Below are 15,734 nucleotides of genomic sequence, written 5' to 3'. Positions count from 1 at the left end.
AGGTTGCTGGCGCTTCAGTTTATGCAGCTTCATGCAATATTTTACACTCTGGTGAATGAGCGGGGACTCATTAGCAAAATCACATGAAAGCTAGGACGTATCCGAAGGTTGCTAAGAAACTGGTGCGAAATCCCTTCCCTGGTAACAGACACGATGACAGCATGCATACATTCCCGCTGCAAGAGGGAAACACATGCAAGTGCATGTAAATTTTCATCTCCTTTGAACAGTCGAGGAGAATAAATCAGATCTGTCAAGTTCTTTTGGAATAATAGAGAAGGAACACCACTGATGTGACTTTGTTGTTAGCCATGAAGCAGTGAAGGTGATTCCGATGATTGTCAATTAGTGCGGCGCGGCGGCCACAGGACCGAACCCCGACACAAAGCATCCCTGACTGACTGTAACCTGTGCACCAGAGCTGCCGACCAGAGGCCGCTGGCTGCAGGATGTTTGGTTCATGCTAATCCCTCGTCTCCTGAGGCTAGGCTTTAGGGTCATGTGGGAATGAAGGCAGCAACCGGCTGGCATGCAGCTCAGGGTCCTGGCTCAAATCCTCAACTTGGCGCTAGTATTAGTATTAGAATGAATATGAGTATTAGTTCAGGTCGGTGTTGGGAGGCAGAATATGAAAACAGATGTTGACGGCAGGAGGGAAGGGGGAGGGACCGAGTGGCCCGAATGAATGATGGGAAGGAGGGGAGGGGACAATAGATGCAGTGTAACTATCATCCAGCTGTAGCTTTTGTTCCAGCTGTGGTTTTGATGTAACTGTCTGTTCTTCTTCACGTATCACTGCCGGTTCTAGGGCTGGAGGAACCCAAACCCCCAGATGTACTGCTTTACTTCTGATGAGGTCTGGCTTATTAAAGCAGCCTCGCGAGGTCCAATCAATGAAAAGCACCAGTTAGGTTTGTTAATGAGAGATAATTAAAGAAGTGTGCTGTGGCTATATTTAGTCTGGCACAAGAGGATGGCTCGGAAGGAGGCGGGAGCAGGGAGGAGAAAGAGGACAGAGGAGAGAAGAAGATGGCAACAGAGGCAGCTTTTGGTCAAAAATAAAAAAAATAGAATAGACTACTTTCACTGAGTTTATTGATTGATTCTTTAACAACTGACTCTTGAAAATAATTAATTGGTTGGTTTGTGAGCAGGATTACACAAAAAAATGAAACTTGAGGAATGGAATGGAGGATGGGTTTTCGGCCCAGAGTAGACCCCATTAAATTTTGGTGCAGATCCGGATTAAAGGACGAATTCAGGATTTCTTTTTCTCACTTTGCAATGCAACGATAGGGAGTTTTAGTTATTTTGATTTTTTTTTTTTACAACATCCCAATTTCCCAGGGAATAATCTGTTTTATTTACGTGACTGGTACCTACAAAAGGGGAATGTTGGGCCTTGGCGGAGGTATACTCTCTACTGAGGGCCATTCTAGGTCCTGTTGTGATTTCTGAAAAGAGGTATTTCTGTTTGAAAGGTACCAGCATATTGAAAATGCATTTCGGGAGGACGGAAGGAGGAAACGGTGATCTGGTCACTGATACTTTAACCATACCTCCTTATCACCAGGTGTTGATGACTCTTCACACCTTGCAAAGCTTTAAAAAACAGCCTCGCTCGAAAAACATCCAAGTGGCTGTCAAGCTCCGGGTGGCCTTCATTGTGCTGTCCTTTTTAAAAAGTGAAGGGCCGTCAATGAGAATGAGCCTGTAATGCGATCCAACCTATTGTCACACTTTTTCCCCTCCTCATCCAATCTGGTTATATCATCTAAAAAGATCACATCAGACTCGCTGCCTCACTCTAAGTACTGTCGGGGCTGTGTTTTGGGTTTTCATCCGACCAGATGGTGCCGTGCCGTAGATGGAGCTGAAGGGGTTAGGTCGGTATAAAGTGCAGCGGTCCATCACCAGCTCAGTCAAATAGGTGTGAGCGAAGGCCTCGGCCTGGTGTAGTATGCGATGCAGATGTTCTCTCTGTAGACTGTGTTCTAGGTCAATCTGTGTTCAGGTCGAGATGGGCTATTTTAGGGCAGGTGATTCTGTGTGTGGGTTGGGCTTTTTTCCTGCAGCTGCCAATCACATCTGCTCTACTTCGTGCTTTCACAACCTGTCTCTATTTCCTCCGTTCCTCATCATGTTGTGTGTCACTTTGACCTCTTGCTCCATAACCCCCTTCTTTTATAACTCTGAGGCCTTGTTTTGCTTTTTTCAGACTCACCAGCTTTGATGCGGATGTTGGGGCTGCGGATCTTGCCGGCTTGGTTCTCGGCAGTGCAGAAGTAGTCGTTGTCGTGGATGTAGCTGTTGTAGGCAGAGGGCGAGAAGGGGTACAGTTGGAGGGTGCCATTGGCGTGCACGTGTCGGATGTGGGGCACGTCGTAGATGTCGTCGCCGGTGGCCAGGTACCAGCGCAGTATGGCACTGGGGGTGCCCCCTGCTGGACAGGGCAGGGACACCCCCACCGAGCTGGAGTAGGTTACCCTCTGCAGGGAGGCATTCACAAAGTACAGCCTGGTAGAGCCCACATCCTCACTGTGTACTGCAAGGGGGACAAACAGACAAACCAAAAAATCACGCAGGAGGCCGAGGTTGAGGTCAGAGGTCGGCGATGAGCCCCTGTCATGTGGTATAAACAACAGGCGAACAGGATTCATTGATTTAAAGCAATCAGTGTCACATTAATGGATGAAAAAAAAAAATGGACAGAGCGGGAATGTCCTTCAAATGTGTGGCAAAATAATCATAACAAATGTATGTCAAATGTCCAGCTGCAAACATCAGTCATGTGATCCAGAAAGCCAGGGATTTGGGCTAAAGCCTGTGATGGTTTAGGTGGATCGGCGGCGGGGGGGGAGGAGCCTGTTACCTCCGTACAGTGAGTGCACACATACACAAGCAGACACACACACAGAGAGAGAGAGAGAGAGAGAGAGAGAGAGAGAGAGAGAGAGAGAGAGAGAGAGAGGGAACGCGATGATAGGTTATGTGATTGGAATTTCTATGCCAGACGCAGAGATTTAAGTCTATTTAATCTCCTTACATATTTAACACACACACAAATGTACGCACGCACACACAGACACAGACACACACACACACTTATGGAATGTTCTTCATTGGCACTCAGATTAAACACATACAGCTCCGACAGAGAAAGGAGAGTGAGAAGAGGGAAATGAGAAGAGTGTGAGTGTGTGTGTGGGGGGTGTCTCAAATTTGGGGTCATTAGAAGAAAGATTAGAAGAGAAAGCAGAGTGCTGCTGATGGACAGATGTGGATGTCAGCCACCACTGGTCCTGAATTATATCATCTAATACACACCATCCCGCCACATGTTCATCACCCTGGTAATGTTCAGCACGGAGAGTCTGTAAAACATCATGGAGGATGCTGACAGACACCGAGCGACGGAGGATTTTGATCCAAATTGGATCAAATTAGCATTCAGGGAACTGCTCAGTCATAAATGTGTGTGTTCTCACCTTTTAAAAAAAAAAATGATATCGATATTATTATTATTCTCTGTTTCTCTCCTAATAAACACTGCTTGTTGAAATTGCTTAATTATCAGTTACATATAATTGAACAACATGAATGGACATTTTGAATGGTAGAATCAACAGTCTGACTTTTGAGAGGTTCAGGTGTTTCGGTGGTCACATCAGGGTGTTTTCTGAATCGAGGGTCTCAGCCACAAGTCCACTGAGGCAATGTGGCTGTCATTTTGGGCATTATAAATAAATTGATTTGACTATACGAACCTAAATGAACCAGACAGTTGAATATCTGCTGAAAATATGTCCACTGGGTCACTTTTCAGGGCAGACTGCTGCCAAAATATCAGGTAAAACAGAACTTAAGATGTGGAGATGGATAAAAACTTACACTATATGGATGCAACTAATTATTGCTTTCCTTATAGATTCATCTTTATATTTATTTTGATAAACTGATTAATCATTTTGGTCAATAAAGTCCAATGTGTGGTCATCCAGTCGCTGGATTTGTCTGATCAACACACCAGAACTCAAAGATATTTAATTCATGATCACATGCGACAAAGACGGCCCCAGATTTACCATTTTGTAACAACCATCATTATAAAATGTTAAATTTACTTTAATTTATAGTTATTCTGCTTTTAATACTCTAAGATAACCAAGCAATTGTTATTGAGCACTTGTTTATCATTAAGTTGCAATAGTGCTACACTTTGCATTACAGACAGTTTATAAAGCATTTCGCGGTTTGTTAAATTAAGCATTAATTTACCATTCAGTAATGATGATTATTACAACGTGTTGCAGATTCTCACAACTGAGGCAACAACTTGGGAATATTTGTTTTTTTGTTTGAAAAATCATGAATTATTGACTCATTTTTAAAAAATCTAAAAGGTTTCGACTCCCCCGTGGTTTAGATCATCCATCGGACTTTGTCACTGGTTAATTGTTATGTTCACTTTAAATAGCAGTGCTGCACGTAGTGTAACGTACAGCGCACCAATCAGAGTGGCTCCCTTCACTCAGTGTCTTCAGTGTGTGAACAGTTTAAAAACTTAGATCGATCCCTGTTCTGTTCTTAATAACTTTATTGCTTTTGTTCACTGTTTGTCTGTGTATTGTTCTTTATGATGACGAATGTGCTGCACCAGCTAAACCAGTGTCTTGAAGTTAGTACAACCAAAAACATCTGCATGAAAGCCCTTGTGCCATCAGATTTGACACTGAGAGCAAAGACGAACTCTGAATCGAGCGCAAGAAATCGGGACTGAAAACAAATATAGTATCTGATCATCCGGCGCAACCAAACACTCATACTTTACTGTTTAAGCCGCGACTTTCACGAGCGGTGGCTTTAAGCTATGGCAGGGAAAACATGAACAAATAAAACCTGGCAGAAATTAATCACCACCATCAACAGTGTCACGGTGCTGCCAGTAAGCTCAGCGCACCAGATCGAAGACAGCTATCACTCTGAATCCAGGAGGGTTTGTTAATAATTCCCGCTTCCTTTTCAAAGAAGTGCTTCTGTCCCTTGTAGACTGGAGATTGATAAAGCTGGGCAGAATGTTACAGATGGTATATGAAAATGTGTCTGGCAGTCCGGTGGTGGGCTGCAAAAACCAGGTCAGACTCCCTCCCCTCTGCAGATTACTGATAATGGCCCCTGAGCATAAAGCCCATATTAAAGATTGCAATATCTATAATCTCCCAATGGGGGGACAGGACTAAAGTGGAGGAGTGAGGGGGTCACCCTGAGAGCTCGGGGGGTGGGGGGGGGCTGGGCAGCAGGAGGCCCTCTCATACAGTAGATTATATGGCCTGGGGGGCCCGGGCACTGGGGGGCTGGGGTTGCACTGGGACTGATGGAGCGGGAAGTGGAATAGAAAGGGGATCAGAGCAAACTCCCACCACTCAGAGCCTGTCAAAACCAGGCGAGCCACACACGCACTCGCCCAACACACACACACACACACAGACACGCATGCACATAAACACTCCAAAAGCAGCTCTCGGCGCTCAGTCACACTGGGAGGAGACAGAGTGGGTTGCCATGGTGGCGCTGGCACTTGAAAGCTGTGACTGAATAAAAAGAAAAACAATGCAACAATTTAACCTAACAACAGTGACCCACTGAAGAGTCTAAATTTAGAAACTTCAAGTCAACAAGCCCAAAATTCTCAAATATTTACAGGTTGGGCCAAAAAAAAAAAGAAAAGAAGAAAAGCTTCTGGAGTGATGGAGGACGGCACAGAGGGGGACAACAGGACAAGTAGACCGCCTATAGAGAGCGTTCATTTAATCTGTACCAGGATGAGAAAGTCCTTGTTTGGTTAGGTGTGGTCAGGCACAGCGGCGCTGGAGCGTCACACTGGGCGCACTCCAAAACTCACCTGGCAAAGCCCCGCACTGTGCCAGAGGGGTGGCGTTTCCACCCCATTTAAGACCAACAGTCCAAATATCACATACCACCTGTGCCCACCTGTACAGACGGCTCGTGTGACGTGAAGACAAAAAGTCACGCGCATCCAGCAGCGAGGTGAACCGCAGAGGCTGAACGGTAAACACATCCGCGTTTTGTTAATCCGAATGGGAAAGCACTGAAACGTCACAGATGAAATTCAAGTTGGGCCAGTTCACCCTGACACGTAGCTGCCGAACAACTTTCTGATATTGACGTTCGATCATCATCATCAAACATCAGAACAGGGAACGATGTCATGTTTAACCAATGACAGGCTCAACTGGCCAAACAGACCAGTTCATCATAACCTTAAGTCTTAATTCATTGTTGTTTTATTGAAGCATTGTTGACTAGTTGGTTTGTTTTGTTGCAAACTGATGCTTAAACTTCTGCAACTCAAGTTTTTACAAAACTTTTGCTTCATAGGGATGTCGAGGGGAAAAGGACAGGTACTATTTCGACTCCGGTGTTGACGGTAAGACACCACGATGAGCAGGTGGAAGAGTCAACATCCTGTCAGACCAGCACGCTAACAGGACACATCCAGCCACTACTGTGCAATATATTGATATCATATTGTTATTGTGATATAAAAATATGCTGTCTTAGATTGTGGACATTGTGACAAGCTGATTAAACTGTGTGTTTTAGTCTTGTCCTGGTTTTAAAGGCGTTACAGTAACTGAATTACCGGACTATTTTACTCACTTAATCATTTTACTCATCTTACTGATGATTATTTATCAAAATCTGTTTTTGTGAAAGTGCCAACAGCCACCCTGAAGATACTGATGTAATATCCATCGACGTAGATGGTAAAAATATCATGATATGTTTGTTGTAGCATTTATGAAGTGCTTTTGAGGTGATTTCAAAATAAAGTGATATATGTATCGATCATATTGAGCCATATCACTCATTCTTACAACCACTACAGTAGGATATAACAGACACTGTTTGCTAGTTATAAGGGTGTTCTTTTTTTTACTCAATTAGCAGATTTTAACAGCTATTGTTATTAACACATTGCGTTCACACTGAATTAACAAAAATAAAGCTGAGTTTGAACACTAAAGATCTAATTTTTTTTTTGTCCATGTCTCAACATTCCGTGACAGGTGACATTCCTGCATTAATCCAGGACTACAACTCAGTGATTTCAATTATATCGTTAGTGATGAATCTGTCAATTTCCTTTTATGAACAGGTCAATTATTTGGACTTTACAATGTCAGAAAATAGAGGGAAAAACAGTCCTTGTGGGGTCTTCACATGTCTTGTTTTATCCAGCTAACAGCACAAAACCTAAACATATTTTCCTTATGATGAAATAAAAACAGAAAAAAGGGAAAAATCTTCCAATTACTGTCACAATAATCAAATTAGTTCATTTTCTGTCAATCAGCTGATCCTCTGGGCCGTCCTGTTTAACTGTGTCCCTTCTCCAAACACACCTGATCCAAATGAACGGGTTGATTTCTGCAGAGCTTGATGACGAGCTGATCATTTGAATCAGGTGTGTTGGGGCCGGGACGCGGGACAGGGCTCCCCGAGGACCAGGACTGAAAAAACATCGCCTTAACAGATGGAGGGAGAAAAAAACCACTGTAAGCACGCTTTAACACAATGGGACGCGTAGATCACATTCGCATGGTGCCCTTTGCTCATTTCAGTGACACCACCTTTTCTCAGCGATGCACGTCCACAAACATCTGACTCCAGCAGCGTTTGGACACTCGGCTCCCTGATAGCAGTATTGACCACAGCTGTGGGGCTCCGGTGTTGCTGCTGCTGCTGCTGCAGTTCACCTGCACCCAGGAGGCTTCATCAACCCCGTTCAGACACAGAGAAAAAGCAGCCCCTCTCTGGAAGGTGTTGGAGCAACTGACGGCGCCGCTCGAGCCAAAAGCTTAGGCTGTCAAGAGTCGCAGCCACTATTTTATACATCCTGCCAGAGAGCCACGCATGAATATGTATGTCAGAGAGGCAGAAGTCATAACCTATGCAAGGTTTCATCATGCATAATGCAGCTGATCTACGCCTCTCCAGGATGCGAGTGTGCACAGGAGCGCATGCACACACACACACACGCACACTTGAGGCTCACGACTGTATTGTGATGAGGAGGTAAACAAACCCCAGAAAACCCTCACACATTCTCTCACCCAGAGCTCCCTGCGCCCCGCCGCATGTTCTTCTCCTCTCTGTCTTTTTACATTCCTTTCTCACGGCAGAATCATTTTCACAAGCATTTCACCGTTATTGGATTTACCGATACGTGGCAAAGGTCAAAAGTACGATCCAACTTAACCGAGACAAGCGCATCAGCCGTGAGAACTGTCAAAAAAAAAAAAAAAAACACCTCTCCATCGTCTCTCCCCCCTTGACTGCTCAGAAAACGGCTTCATTTTCCAACCTGTGCCACCTCTCTGTCACTCATCCTTCAGGTGTTTTTTTTTTTTTTTTTCGGGAGGGGGGGAATGAAAGTTTGTCTTTTTTGATAAAGGGGGCCACGAGGACTGGGAACCGTGTGCGGAGAAATAAAGCAGCAGGGGCGGAGGAGGAGGAGGGAGGAGACGCACCGCGAGAAGGGGTGTGAATTGAATATTGGTGTGGGTGCGGGCAGGGGGGTGAAGAAAGGTGTAATCTTATGGATAATCCTCGGGGGGGTCTGGCATAAGTAGGTGGTTGGCGGGTGGAGGGGGCTGTCGGGGTGACATCCAATCAACAATGTGGGGTATCGCTTGCTGCCCACCTTCTGTCTTTCTGTACACCCTGTCCCCAACAATCGGCTCCTAACACCCACCCATCCCACCCCCCCATCGCTAACATCCCCCCCCCCCCCCCGGCCTGTGCTGTGTCAGTAAAAAAAAAAAAAAAAAAGTGTGCTACTTCAGCAGTCCCCTGAGACCTGCTCCCCCCTCACATCAAAGCAGCCAGTTTCTCTCTTAATGTGAATATCAAATCTGTGGATCACAAGTCCCAGCACAGTCTGCATAAACTGCCCCTCCCCCAACCTTTAATTCTGCCTAGTGATGAGGGAGAGAGAGGGAGGGGAGCTGCTGCGAGAGGAAGCGATGGAGGGAGGGAGGGATGGAGATGGAGATGGAGAGAGAGATGGAGATAGAGATAGAGAGAGGGAGAGGGAGAGGGAGAGAGATCCAACAAAAACAACTACTTGCTTCAGAGATTTGACATTTGCCGAACGCACCCCTCCTTCTGAAAAATGTGCAGCTCCGCCATCCAATAAAATTTGGGAGGAGGTCCGGCTCAATTTAGCATCAGTGTTGGTGATACAGAGTTCTTGTTGGGTGGGGAGGGAGGGGGGGATACACAAATAAATTAATAAATAACAATAATGATTCTCGCCGTCGACGGCGTTCATTTGCATCTTTTATTTTTGTTGATGTCGTTTTAAAAACAATTGGTTCCCGATTCATAATCTCGTTTGGGATTTATGATAATGAATTTGAGGACGAATGGGAAAGCAGCGACGGAGCCGCGACATCCTATTGGTGCGCTGGGAAGTGCAATGAGCTCCGGTTTCCCTGCTGACAGTCTTACACCGGCACACTTCTTTAAACCGCCATTTGGCAACATAGCATTAAACACAAAAATTTGTGTGCAGATATTTTTGGTTGATGAATTATTAAAGGGACGACTGACATTTTTTTGTAGTTTTGATGATAACTGACTGCTGGCTCTTATAGTTAAGAGTGTAAAGTGAGGTTAAAAACAAAAACTGGCCAGCAACAGGGGTGTTCGTTTCTAAATGCAATGTTTTTTGTTGGAGCATGTTTCCCTCATTTTAAATCGTGCATTGAAGCTCCAGAAAAACACACCCAAAGTCACACTGAGAGCTCAATATTCCTCCTTTAACCCTCTTTAAGACTGGCTGTTGTTGGAAAATTAAATAATGCCGGGTTAGGTAATGGTAAATAAAAAAAAAATGTAGGCCTGCATGTGCCCTGCCTGAGTAATGATTGGCACCCCTGTGGACCACACAGCTCTGTCATTGAGTGGAGCCTATGTGGTTCAGATTGCAGCTTTAATTGTGCAGCCTTGCAAAGGCAGCACGGGGAATTGGACTGGGGAGGGAAGCAGGGGGAGGATTTTTTTTTTTTTTTGCATATTTCTATTTGTAGCGGGTGAGCAGTGGAGGGGGACAGGAGTGTGCCAGGGTGAGGGATCACCTTATTGCTTTTCACACCTCAGAATCAAATCCCAGTTATATTGTTAGAATTATTTATTTCTTTGAGCATTTTAATGTTTAATGAATTTGATTTCAAAATTTCAGGTTCAAAAACAGGCCTAACACGAGCAGGCCTGTAGATTAAAAAAAAAACCCAACTGATGTCTTCACTGCTAATTAATCCAGTAATTCCAGTAAATTAAACCTGTGAATTTGATTTTAAAACGACAGAAGAAAAAAAAAAACAAGCAGTTTTGTGTTTTCAAATCACCAATTAAAAATCACAATCAGTCCTCTTTTAATTGCATATAATATATTAAATCACTGAGAGAGAGAGAAATTACAGGCATTGTGCTTTAATTGGTCACCCTTCAAGCCTTTTCCTCCTAAAGGATCCGTTAATTACGCGCACACCCGAACTGCCTCCTGAACCTGAGAGCCTCTCACATCATTTAACAAAATTTTTTGAAGAAGATTTTAAATTTTTTTTTTTTTTTTTTTGAGTGGTGTGGAAATTTGTTCTGACATATATGTTTTAAAATGTTTTAAATAAAAATAAATGAATGAATTTCCGGTTCATCTCCTGCAGAAATCACAAAAAAAAAAAGAAAAAAAAAATGGCACCGAAAAAGTGTCCAAGACCAGGAGGGGTGTCCCCGTCACTTCCCCTCCTCCGCGCGCCCGACAACACCAACACACACACGCGCGCGCACACACACACAGAAAGAGAAACACGAGGCGGGACGCACGCGCTGGCACACGCGCGCGATCACGTCCGCGGGGTCCAGGTGCGCTATTAGTGAGGAACATGACCGGGCAAGTCTGTAATCTGCACCCACGCCCCTGGAGTTTCTCATTTGGCGGAATAAATTTGCGCATATTTAAATGATTCCGGACACCATCGTCTCTCAAGTTGAGTGAATCATTTAAATCAAATTGCAAATATTTGAATTGAAGAGAGTTGAAACAACCCACAGCAGCACACATGCTAATTGATATTTAAAAAAAAGAAAGAAAACAGGCTGGCCAGACATGCCACAACTTGAAATGGATAAATGAACCTCATTGCCTAATTTTGATCGAGAACAGCCATATTTCTCCACCCAGCCGATCCATACCCAACACTTTGTGAGAGACATCACACCTTCTCAGGGCCCGAGCTCCTAAGCTCCTGTGTTCCTGCGTTAATAAGGACGGAACAACACGTAAACATGGCTCCAAACAGGCAGGCTGACACACAAAGGCCCATAAACAGCTCTCATGTGGAGATAGTGTTAAACTTCTGTTATTTTTCGACGCAGATTTGTTCAGGATTATCATAATGCACTGTAATAGCGGAAGATCAACTTTGCAACAGGGTCAGGGATTTGCTGCATATACAGGCAGAGAAAAAAAAAGGAATCCATTTAAACAAATAGACCTCCGTTTATATCTAAAAAAGAAAGAGAATATGAAGAGAGCAAATTATTCAAATAAGGAGGACACATGTGAATGCACTAATTATGGCCTTTATGTGGGTGGAGGTCCATTAAACTAAGGCCGATGTAAGAAAAAAAAGAGGCCTTTTATTTGTCATCCAATTTTGAAAATGGTAATTTTCTCATCACGCATAAAAAAAGAATTAAAACCCTAAAAATCATCCCATCCGGGGAAATCAAATTTGAAAATAAATAAGCGCATCTCTGTTAGAATAGAGCGCTTGTGCCAAATATAGTCCATGGAAACAGCTGCAATTAGCAGAAAGGCTGCACAATGAGCGCACAAAGATCCCACAAATCACAAGAATCCCCCCTCCAAACTTTACGGGAGCGCACACATCTCGAGCGGATTTGTTCCAAAAATTGAGCTAAGAAACAATTGGTATAATTGCGGGCCGATGCATGTTTTCATTCCCATCTCTCACCCTCCCTCTCTATTTGCACCTCATTCTCCCTATTCAGCCATTTTACATATTCATAACTGGAGTTGGTAATGCGAAAACAATCCGTGCTATCAGCACCATCGGAGGCATCACGGGGCCGCTGCGTGAAAAACCACAAAACACACACACACAAAAAGAAGGGGAAAAAAAAAATCACTTGACACCTTCACTGTCAGCGGATCTCTACCTGCTCAGCTGCTGCAGCTTTTATAGGTTTTGACTGAAAGAATCGTTTCCAATCAATTCCTCATCACAAGGCTGCCGATGAGACATCAAAAGCACGGAGCCACACACACACACACATACACACACACACACCATCCACAGCCACGAATCAATTAATTTCGATCGATTATCACTTTTCATTCAACTTATAAACAAACAAACAAACAAACAAACACGCAGGACTCCAGCAGTCGGTGTGAAATATTTCAAGCAATTTTCCCCCCTTTTTTTCCTTCTCTTACCTTCTTGGAGAGAGTACAGCAGGAGTAAAGTTACAAGCCACATGCCATAAATAGCAGGTATATTTTTCAGGAATATTTGGCAATCCTGGCAAGTGTGAGGCGCGGTTCTTTGGCCAGGCGGGTCTCCGTGCTGGACTGGCGACTGTGCTCCCCGGAGGTCTCTCCAGCCCTGCTGCCCCGCTAAGCATGGAGGGGAAATGAGAGGCGCCTCGGCCCCGCCCATGTCCCCTCCTCTCCTCCCAAGACTACTGTGCATACAAATCCATCCTCCCTACACTAATCAAACACCGCAGAACGACGGGGCCACAGCGAAGCCGCGGGTGGCTTGGTGAGCTGAACGGTGGGTCTTTGGTCCAGTTGTGTCCCCCCCCCCCCAAAAAAAAGGAACAAAAAAAGCCAGTTTGTGTGAGCGGTGGAGCCGCGCAGACAGATGTGTTGGCACCTTGGAGAGCGCGCACCCACCTGTGCGCCCCTGATGACCGCGTTCTCTTTTGCGCAATATGGATCTACAAAAAAAAAAGAAAAAGAAAGAAAGAACCCGCTCAGGCTGCTGCGGAAACTCTAAAAAAACGTGTTCATGTCTTTTCCCCCTCTGAGTTCGGGTGTTTATCACGGGGACGTGGAGCTACACCACACACTAATGACTGTTTTTCTTTGTCTTTTCGGAGCCATGGAACGTGCGTAGACATTTGCGCACAGATATGCACTGCAGATGGAGAGGAGGAGGAGGAGGAGGAGAGAGGAGGAGAGAAGAGAGAGAGGGAGTAGCGGGGTGTGGGGCATGACACTTCAACACAGCAGGTGAAAACACAGCAGGTGAATCCGACCAATTATGAAAGAGAGGTTTCAGTTCATCCTTTAAGGACAGGGAGCAACTTTCCACACCGCCGCTCCACCACCACCACCACCACCACCCACCTCTCCACCCCGCTCTGTTTTGCGTATGTGATAAGCTCTCCCCTGCATGAGCATAAATTAGGACGGTGAGTTGCAGGACACTCCCAGTTCATGGAATATTTAAGGTCCGTGTGGATTCCAGAGGTGGATCCGAGAAATGGTCCTGTGCTGCACCAGGCGCAAAATAAATAAATAAATAAATGAATAAAATAAACCAACCTCCGGGCATCGAAAGAGCGAAAAAAATCGCGATGAAATTATTAAATTTAGACAAGAACTTTATGTTCCTTCAGTGTCATTTGGGCTGATCGATAAATAAGAGCCGAGGCTGCAAACGTGTGGACTGAATACGATGGTTTGGAGGTTGACAGAGAAGATCAAACTGGAGATGTGTGTTTTTTGGGGGGGGGGGGTGTTTATCATATACATGAAACTATAAAGATTTAATTTTGTATTTCCATCATCTTCTATTAATCATTACTTTGATCGCAAGTCAAATCTCATGAGAGTAAAAGTTTTCCCATCCCGTCCAGCACATTTAAAGTACAAATGAACGCAGCCTCCAAGGAAAAGAAGTAGAAGAAAAGAAAAAAAAAAAAATCTAGACTTTTGATTTTGACACCGATGGCTCGGAGGTGAATCACTGGAAAAAGTTGGTTTTAACTTTAAACTCAAAGCAGCCTGAGGAGCAGCAGGTCAGCAGCAGCAGCAGCAGCCTCACTCCTCCCCACAGCGGCCGCTGCCAGCTGATCTGACCGCAGCTTCAGGCTCCACGTGCGGCTGACTGCTGACACCTGCTGGTCACACTCACACGTGCACAGTGACGTGGTGGTGTGTGACCTTGTAGATGAGACTGAGGATGTCTGTGACACTTTGTAGAAGTTTTCCAAAGCAACTTCAGGAGATTAAGACTGGTTTTAATTATTCTAATGTTTGTTTGTTTGTCATTTTAGACTTTAATTCTGCTCTTCTTGTTTGTTTCAACACCATTTTTGTGTATTTAATTTCAGTTTGAGTAGACCACTTAGTCTCCTTGATAAGTGTTCTAATGATAGATAGATAGATAGATAGATAGATAGATAGATAGATAGATAGATAGATAGATAGATAGATAGATAGATAGATATTAATCCCTGAGGGAAAATTAGGTGTCATAGCAGCAGGTACATTCAAGAACAAGTACAATCAAAGTACAAGGCCAAATATAGAAACAATAAAGTACTATATACGATAAACAATAAAATGCTTAAGTAGTTATAAAATAAGATAAAATAAAATACTGAAGTATCTAAATGAAAAAGGTGACTGGAACGTAACTGTATTTACGGTAAAAATAATTTAAAGAGCATTATATGCTTAATATTATCTAATTTTTTCTCTTATGTAAAGTAATAGTCCTCCTTATTAAATTATGAAATGCTCAACTCTTTAAATACACACAGTTTACATGACATAACGGTTTGTTTCGTAGAAAGTATAAAGGTACACACCACAACAGGCAGTTTGATTCAGGATCAAACATCCTCGCCCCCAAAATATACATAATCACATTTTTTGCATGTTCATTTATGTAAAACGTTTTACTTTTGTTCATATTCTATGAGATAATTTGTATAATGTGATGGATTAACATGAAAAAAAAAACTTATGATATTGATCACAAACCTCTGCGCAATCCGTCTCTTTAACCTTTCAACTATCAGAGTGGTGGAAAGAGATAAAGTTAAAGTATCCATTTGCTTGAAGGCTGAACATTTGTGTTGTTGCTAATGTTAATGTATTGACAAGACGGTGGGTTAATGTTGTCACCTTCACTCTGCTCGTTGTAGACGTTCTCCAGTTCTGCACTTTTATACCACGACGGTCTTCAGGGTCCTCAGAGTGACTGTAGGGGGGCCACCAAATTATTGTTTGATAATATTTTTTACTCTTGCTTCACAGTTCATGTTTTACTTATTTGTCACATTTCCTGTTTTATTTCACGTTTACTCAGCTCTCCTGTTTTTTCAGATCTTTCTCTTCCCGCCCATTGTGATTGTCCACTCCGCCCTCAAGTGTTTCACCGGTGTCTAATCATCCTCATCTTCCTTGTGTATTTAGTCTGTATGCTCCCTGTTCCCTCTACCAGTATGTCTTTGTCCCTAGTGTCAAGCTTCCACCACTAATTCCCAGTTTGTTTTTTGCTTTTTTATCTTTTGCCTCTCCCTTTTCAGATTGTTTACCTGTTCTGACTGACCCCTGGTTCATAACTTGTATAACTAATGCAGCACAGGCAGAAATATCC

General features: G+C 43.8%; 1 protein-coding gene across 5 annotated transcripts in view; it reads right to left on the bottom strand.

The window, feature by feature from the left end:
* Positions 1-13,251, bottom strand: part of LOC115594209 (Down syndrome cell adhesion molecule-like protein 1 homolog) — a 56,737-nt gene extending 43,486 nt beyond the window's left edge. For 3 of the 5 annotated variants that reach the window (XM_030438096.1, XM_030438097.1, XM_030438099.1), the window contains exons 1-2: positions 12,554-13,246; positions 2,225-2,545 (exon numbers count right to left, since the gene is read on the bottom strand). In XM_030438096.1, the coding sequence (XP_030293956.1) occupies positions 2,225-2,545; positions 12,554-12,809 (577 nt within the window). In that variant the 5' untranslated portion in view covers positions 12,810-13,246. Of the gene's footprint in view, positions 1-2,224; positions 2,546-12,553 lie in introns of all 5 variants that reach the window. The other 2 variants (XM_030438100.1, XM_030438101.1) reach the window with 2 other exon arrangements.
* Between the last annotated feature and the right edge of the window lie 2,483 nt (positions 13,252-15,734).

Source organism: Sparus aurata, chromosome 13, assembly GCF_900880675.1.
Source record: "Sparus aurata chromosome 13, fSpaAur1.1, whole genome shotgun sequence".
In the NCBI taxonomy this organism is placed as follows: Eukaryota; Metazoa; Chordata; class Actinopteri; order Spariformes; family Sparidae; genus Sparus; species Sparus aurata.
Note: the sequence above shows the minus strand (reverse complement) of the source record. Positions and strands in the feature narration are given on the sequence as shown.